The 20,023-nt window shown below is 41.9% G+C and overlaps 1 protein-coding gene across 1 annotated transcript; it reads left to right on the forward strand.

Annotated features, from left to right (window-relative positions):
- Positions 1–19,348: 19,348 nt before the first annotated feature.
- On the forward strand, positions 19,349–20,023 carry EPCIP (exosomal polycystin 1 interacting protein; the record flags this gene model as incomplete). The annotated part of the gene is made up of 1 exon (XM_080362507.1): positions 19,349–20,023. The coding sequence occupies one exon, from the start codon at positions 19,349–19,351 to the stop codon at positions 20,021–20,023; it is 675 nt and encodes a 224-aa protein (XP_080218633.1).

The following is a 20,023-nucleotide window of genomic DNA, read 5'->3' on the forward strand; positions in this document are numbered from 1 at the left end:
GATCAAACAAGTTGTTGATTACTGCATGTTGCTTGTAATTAGCTATATTTATCATTGTAGAATCAACTCAGAGACTAGCCAAGAAGGCAGTTGGTGCACTAGAAGTAGAGAAATAGCAAGGGAAGATTGATGGGATGGGAAATTCAGCCTGCACCTCCACTGCACACTGGCTCAGTTTCATGACCCTGCTACAGGCTGCATCTCCCTGAGGAACACAGGGGCCCAGTCGTCCTCCTCCCCTCAGAGACCAGTGACTCCAGATGGCACATGGGAGCTTCTTGCTGTCAAAGGACATGGAGAAACGGAGCTGCTGCATTCGTTGGGAGATGGGGAGAGCTGAGGTTTGTTGGGAAACTGCACCCAGCTGCCCTGGTGCAGTGATGTGCATAAAGCCAAAATCAGTAGAGTCACATATCAGCTGAAATCTAGGTGTAACCACCACGAACCCAAATGGTGCCATACATTAAATCAGGCAGAGGTTTGAGTCCAGCTGTTAGCAGATGACTGTCTCCACAACAAAAACTACAGCCATAACTGACAGCAGAGCTCCTCTGGGGAGTGGCGGGTGTGACCAGCTTCAAGCCAACAAGAAAGCCCTGACTTACAGCTCCTAAATCAATATTGCAGTAATTTTGTGTAAGCCCAGACCTAGATACCCCATGTTAGTGCCAGCAGAATAATGTCTGTTTGTCATGGGCAAGGCCCATCCTGCTCAGCTATTTCAAACAACATTAAAATAATACATTTTTGTCTATGACGTGCAATGAGAAAACACAATTAAGGGCCCTGCAGAATTAAACTCCTCAGAATCACCTGCTGAATTGGGTGAAGCCAGCATAAGGTCCTCAATGCGCATGGTTTTTAACAGGAGTAGATTGATTTTTGTCAAGACCTTAGTGTGCAGTAAAATTGCTAGTACTGTACATAGAGCAGTAGGAGCAAGCAGGCTGTGCTTGAGAAATAGCATTATGTTAGGTGGGCTACACATTTCAAGTTAAGCACATTGTTTTGACCTCCTTCTAAGAAGAAACCAAGGTAAAGTCCTCTGATAGAATCTGGCTCTCAGTGCAGTTAGCTTCTTTCCTTGTTTTTCACCAGGTTTATCAAGCCTTAGCAGGAGACACGATCTCGCTTATGTATACGCAGTCCTTGGCCCATGGGTTCACATGAGCACTGCTTGTTGCCAAGTGTGAAAGTGGGGTTTTGCCATTTGCTTAGAAATGCTTATCCAAAGTGGGGGTTTGGTGTTTGTTTAGGAATGTTTATCCTTTGACAACAGGACAATACATCCAGTTCACTTTATGGAAGAAACTGAACAGTGACTACCAACCCTAATGGGCAGCCCTAGTCAACTCAGAAGCAAGCATGAATTTATCACGCCAAGTCATCATTCAATTCACATGGTTCTAATACTGCTGTAATACGTACATACATAATGTGTTTATTATTACTCTATGTCATAATATGGGAAATTATACTATTTCATACTGTGAGATGTATGCTCTGTTCCATAAAACCTCTCTGCTACTCAGTCTCTTGCTGTTTATTTTTATTGACCTAAGGCTATAGCTTTTCTGATGCATTATAGGATTTGTCTTCACGTTTACAGAAGAATGCAGAGGACAAGGGGAAAAAGTACCCCAAACCCAAGCCTTCACATTCTCCCTGGAGGAATGTTGAAACTCAGAATAATTCTGATTCAAGAAGCTACATACAAATGTATATATGTACACACATGCACATGCACAGAACACCTAACAGGTGTATTTCTTTCCCTTCAAAGACAAATAGGAAAATATATCAGTGATCTTATGCAAGTGCCTTTGCAGCAGTCCACTTTGCACACAGACGGGAACACGATACCATTCCCCATGATAACATACTGAGAGACGCTGGGCACACATAAGCAGGAACACTGCTAGACAAAAGCCATTCAGCTCACTTACAAGTGTGTAAAACAGAGTTAAACCCAGGCAAGGCTGATATCTATTCCTCAGCCTGGCTCTGAATCAAGTAGACATCTAGAGCCTGACCCTGCAGTCTTGTATGAGCTGAAATGACAGGGACGGGAGTGCCTGGCATAGTGCAGAACCTGGTCCTCAGGGAAGTAACTTATCAATTGTTGTCTAATAGGCTATGGTACTACAGAGGCTGGTGGTTGCTTATGGTAGCCTCTTGGCTTAGCAGAGAGCTACCCACAGGTGGAAAAGAGGGCATGGTCCTGCTGCAGTGACCTACTAGATGCAGGGTGTCAGAGGGCACAGGCTTAAGGAAGGCTAGATGTTGGGGTGGCTTTCAGCCATCATCTTGGCAAAGTCACGTCTAGAAACTCAGCTTAGGAGCACAAGGTAACAGAGCTGTTTATTCTAGAAGAGGGAAGATTCAGAATGACCATTTTTAAATTTATTTTTTAAATATGTGGTCCATCAAGAGTTAGGGGAAAAAGAAACTATTTGCAGGTTATATACTTAGGAAAACTTTCTAATGCTAAGCTTGATTAAATACTGAAGGAAGTTAAACAGGAAGGCTTTGAAATCTCTTTAAGTGGAGATTTTAAAACGATGACCTGAAGCTGCTTTGCAGCCTGGGAAATGGAGTACACAAGGTTTTCTGGTCTCTTCAGGCTCTGCCTTTCTGTGTTTCTGTGATTAATTTTAATGTGTCCAGGAGAGTCACCTAAGATGTCTACATTGCTGGAACACAGCAAATGTAGACAGGCTCTCTGGAGCAGGAAGGTACAACTGAAACTGGACCTCATTCCTCTGGGAATTAACTCTTCAACAGGTTTGGGGTTGGTTTTTGTTTTGTTTTGTTTTGTTTTAGTTTTTACATAGTTCACAGACTTACTTGGAATAGCAAGACTTTCCTCCTGTGTGTGTCACATCAGGAGCTCTGCTCCTGGTTCCCTGTTTCTCTCCAGACCCTTCAGGCCAAGGGCCTCCTCTCGGTATCTACAGGAGCTTGTTTAAATAGCAGTATGATGTTAGCTGGGCTCAGATGTTACTCCAATTCAGATGTTAATAACAAGTACTAATAGGCGTTGGAAGCCCCGCTTCTGGGCTGCAGCAGCCCAGGGCTGAGCAGGGTGCCACAAGACGGCAGCCGTGCACTTCGCAGGCCTGCAGACACCATCTCTCCACCTTCCTCTGCCCTTCCTAGATAAGCAGCTTGTATAACGTGTCTCCTGAAGGGAACTACAGGCCTGGAAAGCTGCCTCCCCCAGTGTACTGAAATCTCACTTTCTAGAAATTCTCAGTATTTTTAGCACAGACCTGAAGCTACCAGCAATTTGTTTCATTGTCTCATCCGGGTTTGACAATCAACATTCCCAGAGCTGAAGCTATATAGCAACCTGATGCAAACAAGCACTCTGCTGAGCTGAAAGGCTGGAATGAATAGTTTAGTAGCAAACAAACCAAACTGGGAGGGATGAGTCAAGATGCTTAAGGGCAGGGCTGTCACTCAGAGGGACCTCCGGAGGCTGCGGGAAAGGCCAACCGGAACCTCAAGAAATGTAACCAGGACAGTTATCAAATCCTACACCTGGGAAGAACAGCCCCTCGCAATGGCAAGGGATGGGGATTGACTGGTTGGGGACAGCTCTGCAGAAAAGGTCCTGGGGGTCTGGGCTGACAGCAAGTGGAGCACGGGCCAGCAGCCTGCCTCAGCAGCACATGGGCCAGCAGCATCCCTTGTTCAGCCTCGAGAAAAGAAGGCTGGGAGGGACCTAACAGCCACCTCCTCGTGTCTATTGGGAAGTTATAGAAAAGACAGAGCTACGTTTGTTACTGAGGTACACAATGGGAGAACAATAGACAGTGGGAAATACAGGAGGATCCAACTTGATATAAGGGAAAAAAATTCTCAAACACTGGAACAGGCTCCCCAGAGGGGTTGTGCAGGCTTCATCCTTGGAGGTTGTCAAGATCTAACTGGAGAAAGTCCTGAGGACCCTGGTCTGATGTCAGAGAGGTTGGGCCCTGCTCTGGGCAAAAGGTTGGACCATTGACCTCCTAAAGGCCCTTTCAGCTGAGCGACTCTGGGATTGTATGTAACCACGTACCTGACAGTAGGCCCCTGAGCAGTAATGGCTGAAGAGCTGGGGATGCAAAAGCTGGTTCTGTACCTAACCGCCTGCATGGCTGCATGTGAGAAAGGTGAGCAAAATTTTTCATAATGTCAAATATCATGTATGCAGACACAAGTGTGTGAGAGACAAATGAGTCCTGACCAGAGCTTCCTATTGATCCTATCTATAATATGAAGTTGCAACATGGAACTCTGTGCAAGTGATGCCTAATAAACACATTGTCTACAAATTTTCAGCAGCAAGATGAAAAAACTTGTAAGACTGTGGGCCTCATCCTGCTTTTCTTGAAAATCAAGCTCTTGGGCATAGCAATGCAAAACTTCTTTAGAAGTCACTGGAGTAGAAAAAATAAATTAATACTGTATTTCACAGCACAAATGGCATGTGCATTTTTTGGTGTATTTGAAAGCAACAAAAAATAAGCATGAGGAAAATCTAATAACCTTTAATTAATCATGTTTTGCAATTGACAGCATCTTATATTTTCACAGTGAGACACATCAATGGAAGGACCTTCATTTCCTTGTGACACAAAATTGCTGTAGAAACACAAGCAAGCAGTGTGGGGTGCCAAGGTGGAAGAGCAAGAAGCTGGCAGAAACTCAGCTTCAAACTGTCTCTCCATTTGCCCCAGGGACAGCTCAGCCCTGCAAAAAGGAAGGATGAGCCAGCCTTAACAACCTATCATTTTCTTCTGTATTACTTGTACCAGATGATTGTATCTTTCAAGAAAGGATTACAACTTGATTAAGGGAAGATTCTTTATTGGTTTTACCTTTTTCTGATGTTTTGTGTTGTTGAATGACAAGGGCAAATAATGCTGTCTTTTGAGGACATTCATTCAGAGCTCCTCCAAAGCCGTGGGTAACATATCCTTGGGTTGGAGGTACGTACAGGCGTAAAACTCAGGTTTACTCAGTTTCCATAGCTGGGCTATTGAGCTGGCTGCCAGACAGATACTTTCTTAAGTTACTTGGGAGCACCCAGGTGACCGAAAGGAAGACTAAAATTACCAGAAATAAAGGCACTTTGTGTTAGCCCTAAAGGAAAACACAAAGCTAAGGATGGTATGGAGCAAGGTAGAACAAAGGTATTCCCCTATTAGATGCATCCAAGAGGGACAAAATGGGTTTAAAGTGGAGTTTATCCTGAAATACAGCAGACTTTCTGATAAGTATATATTAAGTCAAATTTGCCACTACCTTATGTAGATAATGGCAACTTATGTACCTTATGTGTGATATAAGTAAGGCAAAGTGTATCATTGTGTAACATCAACAATTCCTGTGTGCTCCTCGTATTTACCTAATGCCCAATTCATGCATTTATTACAAAACAAGGCTCCCCAGAGCACGTCTCCTTCAGGACCTGAACGGGCATGTTGTGAGTTCAGGGGTCTGAATGGAGTTCTGATGGGCAGAGAGCAAAACAGTGCTCCTTCAATTCTGAATAAGGATGAGAGAGAACTGGAGATTCTCATGCACCAGGTCTCCCAGGAAAGAAAAAGTACAGGCACAAATCCCAAATTCACAAATCCACAAATCAGACAACTTGCCTGAAATATCTATAGCATAATCAAGTTGGAATTTTTCCTTTACATTTGCATATGCAATACATCTCATAAATTAGTAGGTAGGGCTTTAATCAGAACAGCATTTTAGTGTCTAACTTCCATTGGTTTCAGTGACGACAAAATGCCCAAACACTTCTCTGAATTGGGCCTAAATGATGCTATCACTCCTGGCTTTGGCCAAATGCCCTTACTGAGATGACAGCACCAGCAGTTCCCAGAGGGCTCTTGTTCATGTAAAGGCCAGGCGTTGTTTTTGAAAAAGCAGCAAATATCTTTTCATTTGAATCACGGAAATTCTTACTCTTTGTTCCCTGCAGGTGCCCTGCCACAGTACCTTTGCCCTGCAGTACATTGCCTCGTGGCTTTTTTGAGACGTTCCTACTGCATTTCTTTGTGAAGTTACTTATGACTGGCCTCTCCTTATAAATAAACCTGCTGGCCAGTCTAGCTGTAGAGATTTCAGCTTTCAGTAGGTACTCTCTTGTGGTAATAACATCATGAAACATGCCACAAAGATATCATTTTCCATGCTGGATCATGAAGAAGCATGCATAGCGTTTAGAGCTATGTTGCACCTCTGCTAAGCTGTGAGTTGAAAATTTCCAGTTACTCCTTCCAGTTGGGTGAACAGGCTTCAAACAGCACCTGGGTTTTTTCTGTTTTAAACCTACACACAAAGCCCCCAGAGAGCGGGCAGAGCAGAATCTGTCCCATGGGGACAGTCACGGGGCTCCCCAAATGGAGAGCAAGGAGTGGAGCACAGCATGCCCAAGGTCCCACCTCCCTCTCTGTGCAGCAGGCTGGACACCCCCTTGCAAACATTGGCCACCAGCTGCCACCACTCGGCTACACCCCAGCTCCCCTCCCAGAATTAATGCTCCTGGGGAGGGCGTTGGCCACCTGTAAGCATTTCCAGGTGATCCCTTCATGTACGATGGCACGGGAGCAGAGGAAATAAAGACAGGTAGAGATCCTGCTGTGGTGGTGTTAATGACAGGGGTAGACCTTGGACTGCTCTCCTGCTTGTCAGGGGAACAGCACAGGTTGTCAGCTCTTTGAAAACATAAAAAGAGCAGCAGTGAGTGGGAGAGGAGGCAGTGCCAGCTGCCCTGTGGGCTGACCCCACTCCCAGCCACAGCCCAGCATCCCTGCCTCGGCAAGTGCGGCCAAGCGGGAAGCCGGGTGGTGACGAACCCATCTGCTGGCACCCGGTGAAAGAGTAAGTCGCTCTCTCTGTTTTGGCTCAGAAAGGGGGTGTAAATAACAAAGGAACGTTTAATAGCTTGTATTTTTATAAATGAGGCCGTTTCTCTTCCAGCATAGTTATTTTTTTGTCAGTAACTCTTTCTTCCTGGCAGGTATTTTGTTTCAGATTTGTTGTTTTGTAAGCATGGTGAAATAACAGATTCTACAGAGTTTCTCTTTCGTATGTTGCAATTGTTTATACACTGTACCTGTATGTCTTTGGTAATAATTAATAGCTCTACGAATAATAACCACAAACAACAAAGGAAAGATTTTACTACATCTTTCAGGCACTTCTTCAGGCAAATTTTTAAAGGTGACAGAAGTGTTGGTGGGAATTAATCCAGCTGACAGGAGTTGGGTCATTTTATTCTGTTAAAACTGCCTTGAGAAGAGCACTGGAAGAAGAGGCTTGGGAAAAGGACAGCTAAGACCTGTGTTTTATTCTGCCATTTAGTTTACCTGTGCTTTAGAACTGTGTTTCTCTCTGTCACTCAACGCGTAAATCTGGCCAGTAATACAGCAAGGATAAAACAAAGTACCTACACCATCACTAAATGCCTCTGGAGTCTTAATGGCAATGTCAGCATCTATCCGGGAGAGCGAACAGGACCCGAGACGCCCAGCACCAGGGGGTCCCACTCCAGAGTTTCTGTCTCCAGCTGCTCAGTGGCCATTAACATTTCATAACAGCTTTCCGTCACGCAGCTTTCTCCTTTCACATCTTTTTTTTTTTTTTCTTAATCTAGGATTTGAACAACAGAAAAGGAAGTGTTAAAGTACGCTTTTTATACCATTTTCATTTGTGAAGTAAGCATTATGTTTTGGGCTTGGCAAATCTTTAATTTCATGTAATGCTTAACTTGAACTTTTGTTCAGGTCAGGTTAGAAAGGGCATTTGGAAATAATAACAACAACAAGTTGCAGGCAAGTTTTCTTCTCTAAAGTTCACACAGTGCAAGTACCCTTGCTCCAGGGAGTAGCTGGTTTGATGTAAAAACCAGATAATTTTTAAAAGTGGACTTAAAATTAATTTTAGTATCTCAGTGTTCAACCTGAGCCATCAAGGATAACTCTGGTTTTCAGACGGTGCTGATCACCCATCCTCAGCACACCTGATTTCCCAGAAGGTGTCCCTTTCTGGGGACAGATAAATAAACAGGGATTTGATTGTGCCTACCTTACAGTTACAAAAGTACTTATTTTAAGAAAATGTTGTGCGTTTGTGAGCATACAAATGCATGCTCTATGCATGTATATACACTTTTTTTTGAATACTCAGACCTTATATCACAGGAAGCACAACCCCCTAACAATGTAGCTTACCTGCATTTAGCACATTCAGAGTCAGTGCCAGTACTGAAGGAAATTGTATTTGCTAAGCCTACTTTTTCACAAAAATAAATAAAAATAGCCTACTGGAAGGCAAAAGGCTAGATTGTTCAAGAAGCGAAAGAGGAAGTTATTGAAAAGTACTGATCTATGATTTGGAGTAGAAGATGTTTTCACAGTGTAACATATAACTGTGTACTCTGGGGTATCTCCTTAATGCAAAGCTAGGGTGCAATTTTTTATTCCTGACACCTTTTCAGTACAGGCCTCTCTCATAAGCATCAGGACCAGAGTTCAAGCCACTAATGCTTCCATTATTTGAAAGCTGCAGAAAGCACTGCAGAGAAATATCAGTCAACAGACTGGAATAGCTGCCTGGTTAGATAGCAACAGGAAGAAACTTATTCTTCTATAATGCCTTCCCTCTGAGACTCTTAAAGCACTTCATAACCACTGAACAGAAAACTGTTCAGTGTAAAAGCAAGCAGGGTGGAAACACATTGCCATAATGGCACTACTAGAAATAAAATTCTGATTTTCGGTTTCATTAGATCAGATTTATACCACTGATTTCAACCCGGTTAAACAGGTGTAATTACAAATCCTGCCTATGGTGCTCGAGCAGGTAAGGTATGTTTTATCTGCTGCTGCTTTGTAAAGCTGCACAGAGCAGTGCTCTCCTCCCGAGATGGTAAAGTTTTGTACCACTTTCTTCTCACTTTTCTTTGAAGTAAATGCTTATCCTGGTGCAATTCAAAGGTGAATACCCAGATCAATGTGTCAGATCAGTGTGTATCAGCCTTCCTGGACAGCACGTACTGTGCTGGAATAGTTAGAATAGCTCCATGTCTGTCCTGGCAATGCAAATCCTGTCACTCATCTTAGTCCCCTGCTCTTTATTTGGAAAAGTGCAGACCGTGTGTGTGAAGCAAGGCATGAAAATGAAGACCTTACATATGCATCCTTTCTATTATCAGGGCTGGAATTAATCAGGCTGTGACCTGCTGATGGTGACATCCAAGGGAAAAAGGGAGGTATCATCACTCCTAGTTCTTTGGAAGGACAAGACTTCCTCCTTTCCCTTGGGTCCTCTCCTATTATCTGCCTCCCTGCAGTGACATAGAATCATAGAATCATTTTGGTTGGAAGAGACCCTTAAGATCGTCAAGTCCAACCATAACCTAACTCTAGCACTAAACCATGTCCCTAAGAACCTCATCTACGCGTCTTTTAAACACCTCCAGGGATGGAGACTCCACCACTTCCCTGGGCAACCTGTTCCAGTGCCTGACAACCCTTTCTGTGAAGAATTTTTTCCTAATATCCAATCTGAACCTCCCCTGGCACAACTTGAGGCCATTTCCTCTTGTCCTATCACTTGCTACTTGGAAGAAGAGACCAACACCCTCCATGCTACAACCTCCTTTCAGGTAGTTGTAGAGAGCGTGTCACAACCTTCCCCGCTGTAACATTTGCTTCCAGTATGGACAGAAGCTCTGTATGGGACAGACGGGCCTGATGACACCTGCATTCCGAGTTCCAGTGAGGATCCATGAGAAACAACTTTCTTTGCTCTTTCAGAGGAGTGACATCTTGTACCCCTCCCAAGTGGCCTTTAACAGAAAAACTCTTTCTTTTCATTGCGAGAACCTGATTTTGCAGAGGTGATTTTAGATGAATTGTCTGTCTCGGAGCCCATGTACACCTGAATACCAAAATACCCAGACATTAACATTTTCAATGGTCCATGTGTTGTTCAAGTTGCCTATTTTATCTTACATTTTTACCATTGCTGGGAAGGAATTCGTCTCGCTACACTTGATGGCACCACTGCTACTTCACTGGCTGCTGAGCCAGTGCAGCCCTGGCTTTCGCTGCTCAAGCAAATGTAAATACAATTTTCAACTTATTGACAATAAGTATGGATCGTGCTGCAGCCTGGGAGTCTGCCGAATATCAGCTTTTATCATTGAGCTATTTTCCTACATTTATCTGTGGAGTAACTAAATTAATATAGTAATTGTTTAAACAAAGGCATGGAAAACAAAATACCGGTCTCCCTGCCATCAGTCCACTTAGGGAACTCCTCAAACTCCCACAGAGTAAAAAGGTCAAATCCAGCCATCTGTTTCCTTCAAGGCCTGAGACTCCCTAGGGCCTTCTGGTCAGATAATGCATCTATGCTGCAGTGAAGACTCAGACTAGACTTATGAAGAGAATGACTCCTCAGATTTAACATAACTCTTTACATTTTCCTGTAAACTCATACCTCAACATCTGCTTAGTTCAGTAGATGTTAAAAGCTAAACTTGCTGTTTCTCTGCAGACCACAGATCTTATTTTTTTCAGCTATGATTTAACAATAAAAGTTTTTTTCTTTTTTCCAGAAGATCCGACAGGCTTTCAAACAAATTGTTAGCATTATCTTTGAACAAAAAACAAAACTAACAATAAAAAACCCACAAACAAACAAAAAAACAACCAACCAACCACAATGACAAAAAATTCCATTTACTCTTTCAAAGGCCGAAGAAATTGCACTTCAAAAACCTCCAGTTAGTCATGACGCAAACACAGCCACCCTCTGCATTCTTTAAAAATCCCTTTTTCAACTAGAATTTTACAGGTTAGACTGGTATGAAGTATCACAGAGAGTGTACACAGATGAAGGCAAATCTGGGGCATGCTTTGCTCCTTAGAGTAATGGGAGTTTTGTCTGTGCTCCTCTCACTCTTGCCTCCCTTTTGTGGTTTCTGGGCAGCTGGCGAGTGACGCATTGGCTGCAGTGATATAAGCCCATTGACCCCCACATCCTCATTGCCACCCTTGCTGTGAAATGCATCATATTTTTGTACACGTTCCTCCCATACCTGCATGCATACAGGAAAAGACAGAGGAAGTCTTGCAGTTCTACTGCTGAATGCTTTTGGTTTTGTCCAGCCTTTCATGTTATTTTGATCTAAAATGGGTGGGTTTGGTATTCATCCTGTGTACATTACTCAAGCTACACTAGATTATATGGATTTAAGCTCCTCTTTGCTTAACACAGCACTTTCACATAGGCACATGTTAACACAAGTGATCAATGAGGGGTTTTAATTAGGTTTTTTTCTGAATAGAGAATGGAAGAAAGCACCCTGTGAAGAAATTAATTGTATAGGCTTGGGACTTCCATTGAATAGGATTAACTTTCCTTGAGACAGTAGCATTCTCACACAACAGCCAAAGGTTTTTTATTGCTTTTTTGCAGTCTTCTTAATACACAGATCTGCAATTAGAAAAAAAAAAAAAAAAAAAAGGTGGAATGATCAAAGCAAATTCAGAAACCCGAAATGACACTATTACTGAATAAGCATTGAAAATCTCCTTCAGCTACCAAAAACCTATGAAGAGAAAGGATTGGGGATGGAAGCTTGAGCTAGAAAACTTCTGCGATAATGTGTTACAAAACAGCGATTTCAATGCTGAAGAAAGGATACACATCTAAAACCATGCACGGCTGAAGCAAGCAAACTGGAATAATTTTCTGCTGGTATCTATGTCTAATCCAATTTTCACTCCAAAGGCCCTCCACTCAGGACAAAAATGAATAAATTATTTGCTAGATTTAGATCATTCTTTTTTTCTTTTTCCTTTTTTTTTTTTTTTCAGAAGCAGGTTATTGCTACTGGAAGCAAGCAAAATTTCCCTAAAATCATTATGATTTTTGCTGGCTGGTAAGCAGAGAATGTAGCTTCTCTTCTCCCCTCCCTACCACAGAGATCACAGGTCCAAAGCAGTGGTTTCCTTCCCCCTCCTCGGGCCAGCACAGTAGGCTGGACGGACTCCAAGGCAGCTGCTGGGATCTAGTTTTCCTCCGGTTTTTGCACTGAAGGAACAACACATTACTGGAGAACAAATATTGGGCTTCCTATAAACTGCACAAATCAGGAGCCAAAGCGGAAGCAGAATGGGTGGCTCTTCTAGAAAAATGTTTCACAGATTCACAGAATGTTAGGGATTGGAAGGGACCTCGAAAGATCATCTAGTCCAATCCCCCTGCCGGAGCAGGAACATCTTTCTGTTAGGAGATGTTTGTGAAGTTAGCAAAAAAAATTTGCCCCAGGACCTCAGTTTTATACTCTTTCCCTATATTCTGCTCTATTAAAGAGCTTCCTGATGTGTTCAGGAAGGCTTCCCACTTCTTCCTTCTCCTTCACTCCTTCATCCCATCCCTGGGTTGCACTTGTCTCTCCTCCACCAAGCCTCTTATCACCACCTTTCCCCCTTCATTCTACAGCTGCCTCCTTTGCCCACAGCTTCCTCCTTGTTCCACAACAGGAGCTGCTGTGGTTTCCTCCTCACCCACCTGCATCTGCTGAGTCTGTGCTCTGTGGTTGAGGTACTGTGTCCAGGTATTCCTAGACATGCTTTACTATGGACTTATTCAGTTGTTATAGAGCTGCTCTTGGTGCTTAGAGCTACCTTTTCTTCCTTATTCTCCAAGTATTCAACTCAAAAAGCCTGGCTGTATCAAACAGTCCTCCAATTGGGGATGATGCAAGAGTTTCCTGGCAATGTCAAGGAAGACTTTTCTGAAGTAGTCTATGATGAAAACTGGATGGTAGCTTTGGACTTCAGGAAGCTTAAATGACAGATGAAAACCAAGAAGATTATACCAATCACCAAAGACACCTTGATAATTAACATTTTCAGGTCAATTAAGAATCTCTTGATCTTGAACACATCCCATTTCCACTTGCCCATTTCCCAGGAAGCCCTTGCAGCAGTGGAGTTTCTGTCAGTACTCTTTTTGTAAGCACTGAATCTTTGCTTTCTGATACTTGAACCAAGGTGCCTCTTCAATTCACAGACACCAAAATCCATTATTTAAAATCTTTCTGGCAGGCTGTAATTGGCAGGTAAATACTGAGGAAACACTGTCAGCTGTTTCGAGGAGACCTGGATCAACCACAAGTAATTCCTATAGGGCAGTCATACTCTACCAATGCTTAGTGAAGCTGGGTGACTGCTTAAGAGAAAAAGCAGGCAGAAGAAAAGACCTCTGGGGCAATGCAGTCTAATTATTATTCAAGGCACTGGCTCATTCTCATACAATGATTTAATTTTTTACTTCATTCTCAAACATTAAATGCTTACTACATTGTGACTCTGGAGGGCAAGGCAGTGTGGGGGTGTGACACAGCAGCTATTTATCTACTAATTTTACTCACCTCTTGTTTTTTCCACTTCAAAATGTATTTCCAAAAACAGACTATGTAAAGATAGAAAGAAAGCAGGCTTTATTTTATCCAATTTATTTTGATTTATTTTATCCAATTTATCTTGATTTGTTGAATGTTGTAGCTGTAACAAAAACTGACCAGATGAAAGGAAACGTTGCAATTACAGTGCATAATTTCAGAACACTACATAATTGTTTGCTGACTGTATGAGACAAACTTAGAAAAAGTATCAGTGCACTTAGGTGAAGGGCTTGCTATTATATCCCACCTATGCCTCATTTGAAACATGATTGATTAGGTTATTGTTAGAAGTAATACCACCATGAAGAAACCATGTTGTTAGAATAAATCACCATCTTTTTGAACAAATTACTTCTTTACTGCATTGGACAAACAAGTGAACCCATGGTGGTATTACTTCTGCTGGAGGTCATCTTGTTGCCCGGCAGAGCTCTAGATTCTTTTACTCAAAAGTTTAAATGAAACCTTCAGCAGTAGCACAGGACTCCTATAGCACATACCACGCTTAGGCTACAGAGCCATTGTGTGTTTCAATCAAAATGTATTTATCGATCAGCTCACTGCAACTGGTTAATGAACAAATCCAATCACCCCTGGTATGAAAATGTGTCACCATTTCTATTACTCCAGTCACTTTCCAAGACTGACGACCACCACATGTAAGGTTGGACGAGAATGACTGTCTAGAACAGCTGAATTGAATTTTATGGAAATCAAATGCAGACCAGCTCCTTCTTAGCTCGAGCTTCTGTAGACAAAAGGATTATTCTCTGCAACAGAACACATGCATAAAAGCAGGCAGGTTTTTGTTTACTGACCTGTAAGGGAAACACATTCAGATCATTTGCCAAGTTCAGATTTGAAGTACAATTCTCATTTCTGAAGTTCATCAGTCTTCTAGAATAAACTGAAAAGATGAAAAATGCTTATGTTTTTATTTTTACAAGACTGCTATACCCACTACGCTGTTAAGCAAGGAAATGTTGAATGGCTTATGGAAACAAGCTGTAAAATTAATTGTGTCAGGTGGAAAAGTCTTTACATATCTATAGATTTTTTTAAATATTAAGGAGAAACAACACTCATCATGATATGATAAACCTCCCTTTGCCGAAGTTGGTAGCATAGTAGAAGAGTAAGACATAGACTGAATCTGTTGGGTTGTTTTATCACTAAAATGCTGCCTTCTAGCCATAATCAAGGCAGAAGGCTGCAAAACTTGTTGCTTAGTCTCTGAATATGTACTGATTATATCATAAATCTAGCTAAGCTTGATTTAAAAATTAGGGAGGGGAACATGGCATATCCATAATTTTCCCTAGAAAATTGTACATAAATTCTTGACATTTACCAAAATCTGATGCATTCCTTGGGTTTCCATAGATTATACGTAAAAATATTTTAGTGAGATCAATGGGTAAATTACCTCTGTTAAGGGGAGTGGGTAATTCTCAGAGAGAGAGCATGATGGAAAGATGGATCCCATAGACCAAATTCTCCAGTTTTCTAAAGACATGCCTTTGTTATTTGTAAATGTGGAGATGATGGAGAACACAGCCCCAAAACAGGCAAAAGAATTGCCCCGTATTTTCTTTCAGCTTATTGACGATATTACAACAAAGGTGTTTCCTGCATCTCCAAGAGCCTTGCTGAATGCATCTTTGCTTTACAAGCAATCCAAAATATAAGGAACCTCTGCAAAGGAGGAAGATTTTTGAAAATAACTCAGTTACTTTTTGCAACTTCAAAACTACTTCCTGAGAGACTAAGGGTTTATTCTTTGTGTAGCTCATCATGACATCAACACAGCAAACTAAAAAAACATTAACAATTTTGCGTTTCAGTCCTTTCAATGATTAAACTCAGATCACCTCAGCCATTTAGCTTCATACTAACAAGACATCATCCTGCATAGATTCAGGCCCTGGCCCAGTTTTTCAGACCCATGCTCTTCCTTGATCCTCTTTCCTTTCCCCCCACCTTATGCCCTGGCAAAGTCCGGTCAACTGCCATGTCTGCAACTTTGGCTTCACATTATTCTTTATCTTCCTTACCGAAATTTAGACTCTTCTGAGCCACCCCTAGAGAAGACAAGATAAAGACCTCCCTTCCTAGGCTTTTAGTGAAAAGAAACTCTTGCGAACTAGTGACCCCCCTCCTTTCTAACAGTGCCTTGACAGCAGTAATAGTTCAAAATGATACAACTCAGAGTCAACAACCTAGTGCAGTTAACTTTAACTTGCTTCTTCCTTGCAAGGCAGCTCCTCTCACCCCTTAAAATTTAAGACAAGCTTTTTCCAAGCCTTAATCAGTGCAGACAGCAAAGTAATTTGATTAACATACACATTTTTCTATAGATAATTGGTAGCTTCAGGTGCATTTGACACTTCACTGATGGACAACCTGCAGCATATATTTCACTGCTTGCAGATCACTCACCAAAACCACACAGAAACTAAATACCAAGACCTGAATTGAGAGGAATGTTTCTGCATTGCAGGGAGCAGAAGAAGATATCAAGTATTTCTGGAGATAACATTTCCTGGAATGCCAAAATTAGGGATTTTGTTTGGATTTTGACGGACAGAGCCCAAATGCTATCAACTAAGCTAACCTTGGAAGAAATTGCGGTTTGGTTGGCTGCAATACAGTAGACAACTAAAGATTCCCCGCTCTTCAAGTACTGAAAAAAAAAAATGAAAAGGAATGAAGAGTTAAAACTAATGAGAATGCATCAAAGTATTTTATTATAATGTTTTATGACTAGTAAATTCTCACATGTTATGTGGGAAAAGCAATATCACCGTGTTGACAAAGGTGGGAGTTTGAAATGCAGACGTTCCGAGTCTTCAATTAAAATCTCTTTTGCCTAGTTCAAACTCATATTGTTACCATTGTCTAGGAATTCTTCTTTAAAATATTACCCCCAAAACAGATAAATAAAAATAATTTTATGGAGTTGTAAAACAGCAGTGATATTACAGATTTCTGATTTATCACATTTGTTAGTAAGCACAGTGTGCAGGTTTAGTAATAGGATTTTCATTGTGATGCATGATTAGATGCTTAGATACTGGAGACCAAATTAATCTAGTAGGTTATGACACCAGAAGAGCTACAGCTTAGATAAGTCTGACCTTTGAAGTTAAACATTAGCCAACAGTTGGACTGGTATTTCTGGTATGTCCCACAACACAGATTAGATATTTGATATAAGCACTAAAATGTCTGTATCCTCCATTTAAGAAAACAACACACTGAATTCAGGGAGTACATACAGAATTAAATCACACTCAAGTCAGTTTGCATACATTTGCACTATATGGGTCTTGTACACGAATGGCCATATTCTGTCAGACCAAAGACCCCTCTAGTCCAGTAGCCATCTCCATGTGCAGCCATAAGACAGTGCATAGGAGAGATGTCCAATGGGATAAGAACATGTGATACTTACTGCTGTAATTTCCTTTGCCTCCAACTATTTTCAGCACAGGGCCTTCTGTAGCCAGATATGTGGTGCATGTGCGCATGATAACTGCAGCAGACTTGTCCTCATTGAACTTATTCAGTCCTGCCCTGGATTTGTGAAAACTTTTTGCACCACCTTTGCTAAGGATCAACAAGTCAGCTGTGACCCTACTGGTTTTATTTGAGATGTTTTGTTCTTGCATGGAACAGGGAAAAATTGACCTTTACGCATCATCTCCATGTTATTTGTGCTGTTATAGGTCACCACCGTATCCTGCCTCAACCATCTCTTTTCTCATCTACAGTTGCACCTTACTGAAAGAGAAGCCTTTCCATATCTTATCACTCTTGTTGCTCTTCTCTGAACTCCAGTCCTGTGGTCTCCTTTCTGAAATAGTGGGATCTGAACTGCACACAACAGGCAAGTATCAGCAAACAAGTGACTTATGCAGTAGCTCAAAACCACAGTCTCTTTTTCTCCATCATTTTCCTATTACATCTTAACAATTTAATTACTTTTCAATAGTTGTTAAGCAATGGACTGATGTTTTCATGCAACTGTCTATCACAAGCTAAAGATCTCATTCCTGGAAAGGATCTGGTGGTAATGTCTGGCCCAGAGTCCACCATTTCTTATGTGCAGATTCTTCCTCCATATGCACATAACTTTCCCTTTTCTTTCTCTTCCTATGTATGGCCAAGTGCTAGTCATTTCCCAAGCATCACAGTTTCTACAGATTCACTGACGGGAGAATGAATTTCGAAGAAAAAAGGTAGACTAGAGGACTATATCCTCTATAAGTGAGAAATGTGGAAAGTTTGACACAAACTACTCTGTCAAGACACAGTTTTGTGGGTTTCCTAATATTTAATATCAGGCAAAGAACACTCTCACTTGAACTTTCAGCAGGAATTGGACTTAAAACATTTAGATCTAAATCACATACCTGTTAAACTACCATGTATATGGCAATGCTAATGACTAAGAGAACTTTAGTGTGATCCTAAAGACACATTTCTTAGTCTGTTAAATGATTATGAATTTCATAGCAGAAGATTCCACTGACTAATGATGGAAGACTGAGTAACAGACAAAACCAGTTTGTATATTTATTATAAATACTATTATTTTCCTGTTTATCTGGTATGTTTCTCCAAAACTGTAGGTGTATTGCCATGTTTTCTGAAGTGCTAGACACATGTATTCTTGACCTGGAAAAATCTTTTCACGTGCTAAGGACCAAATTCTGTCCAGTGCATACCTTATTGATGCCTTCACTAAGACCTGCTGCTTTTGGTCAAACTTTGGCTCTAATGTCTCTTGGTGCTTCAAAATAATTACAGTAAAATCTGACAAACTTTCCAACATCTTATAATTTGTTTTGAGAAATGACATTCTGCTCGTACCATCATTTAATAACATGTCAGGAGAGCCCAGATGCTCATGGTTAGACCCAACCCCACTCTGAAAACCAAAGGGCTGGTAGCTGAGAATCCAAGAGTCCTCAGCAAACCTGCTCCCAACCATCTGAAGTGGAGCATGGCTGGGATGGAAACTTGCTCCACTGTCATAAGCATGCGTGGAAGTTCTGCTTTGTTTGCCAGGGTAAATAAAGAGGGCCAGAGCAACCAACAAAGCCAGGAACTATCCTACAGTAGTTACTATGCGGAGACACAGTGAGAGATGGTCCTTGCTCCCCAAAACTCACAGAGTGAGGCTGGAGCAGAGGTAGCTTCATATGGATCAAAAGCAGGTTTTATCAGCAACAAGCTGTTAACATCCAACATGTGCTGCATCTAGCAGTACTTCCTCCCTCCCTCCGTCCCTTCCTTCCCTTTTTTGCCCTCTATATCCCACGCTCAGTTTAAAGGGAAGGTTATCGCAACCCTTACTAAACAATTCAGGTGTGAAACAAACCACTTCCAGCTTCTGTCTTTAGCCCTTCCCAGACTGTCTCACTCGTCAGAGTGGAGAACACAGTCATTTGGGAGACAGACAAAGGGAAAGCAGAAAACAGTAATAGGAGTTCTGCCCTTACATTCAGACTGGGCAGGCTGAGGAGCTGCCTGGGTAGAGAAGTGGGTCCAAGCTGTCTAATAAGCAGATGAAACCATTTAGAGCAAAAGAAGAGTGAAAGACAAATCCCAAACACGAGTTGCAATTCATTTTTCTCAGTCAGTGCAGTTTACTTCCCCTCTAAAGCAGGGCAACCTGCAAAACTGCAATATGGTTCTGAACAGATGAGACAGATAATGAGAGGGAAAAGCAAAGTAATATTACCCTTTGAGTGGTCTTCAGTATAATAAATAAATTGTTTTTCTCAGCAGGTGAAGAAAAGTGATATAATTCGCTGAGGAAAAGAAGACATTTGGCAGCTTGGCGCCCTAGTACTAATGGAGCCAAGAGCCTTCTCTGCTTTCCCCTTTTGGCTAGCTCTCATTTTGGCTGGCCTCCTTGGCATACACATCACTGGCAGTTTTGTGAGAAGTCAGAAGAACCATACACTAATTTTCACCAAGGAAAATACAATTCGCAACTGCAGCTGCTCGGTGGATATCCGTGATTGTGATTACTGCCTGGCAAACCTGATGTGCAATTGCAAAACAGTGTTACCTTCTACCATGGAAAAAACTACCTACAAGAGCCACCTGACCATTTGGTTCACAGACACCTCTGTGCTGGAGATGCTCCTCAACTTCACAAGGGTGTGGGATTTGAAGCTCTCCTTCTGTGGCACCACTCCTCTCCCAACAGAATACTTGGCCATTTGGGGGCTTCGAAAGCTCCAGGTAAACAAGGTCAAGGGACGATTTCCAGAGCAGAGTGTAATCATCCACAGCAGCAACAACAATGAAAACGAAGACTTGCTTGCAGTGAACAACAAAGACAGGCAAATGCTTGCATACATTTCTTTTCTGGATACCTCACTTTTCAATGGATATTCTTTGCTGAAGTCGTACAGCGTGGAAAACGTCTCTAGTATCACAGAGCACTTTCCCAGCCTGCTCTACTCTGATGTTTTCTCAACCTCAGACAACAAGAGCTATGTTGTAACATTCATTTACTGA

The sequence above is a fragment of the Nesoenas mayeri genome (assembly GCF_963082525.1).
Source record: "Nesoenas mayeri genome assembly, chromosome: 1".
NCBI classification, from domain to species: Eukaryota; Metazoa; Chordata; class Aves; order Columbiformes; family Columbidae; genus Nesoenas; species Nesoenas mayeri.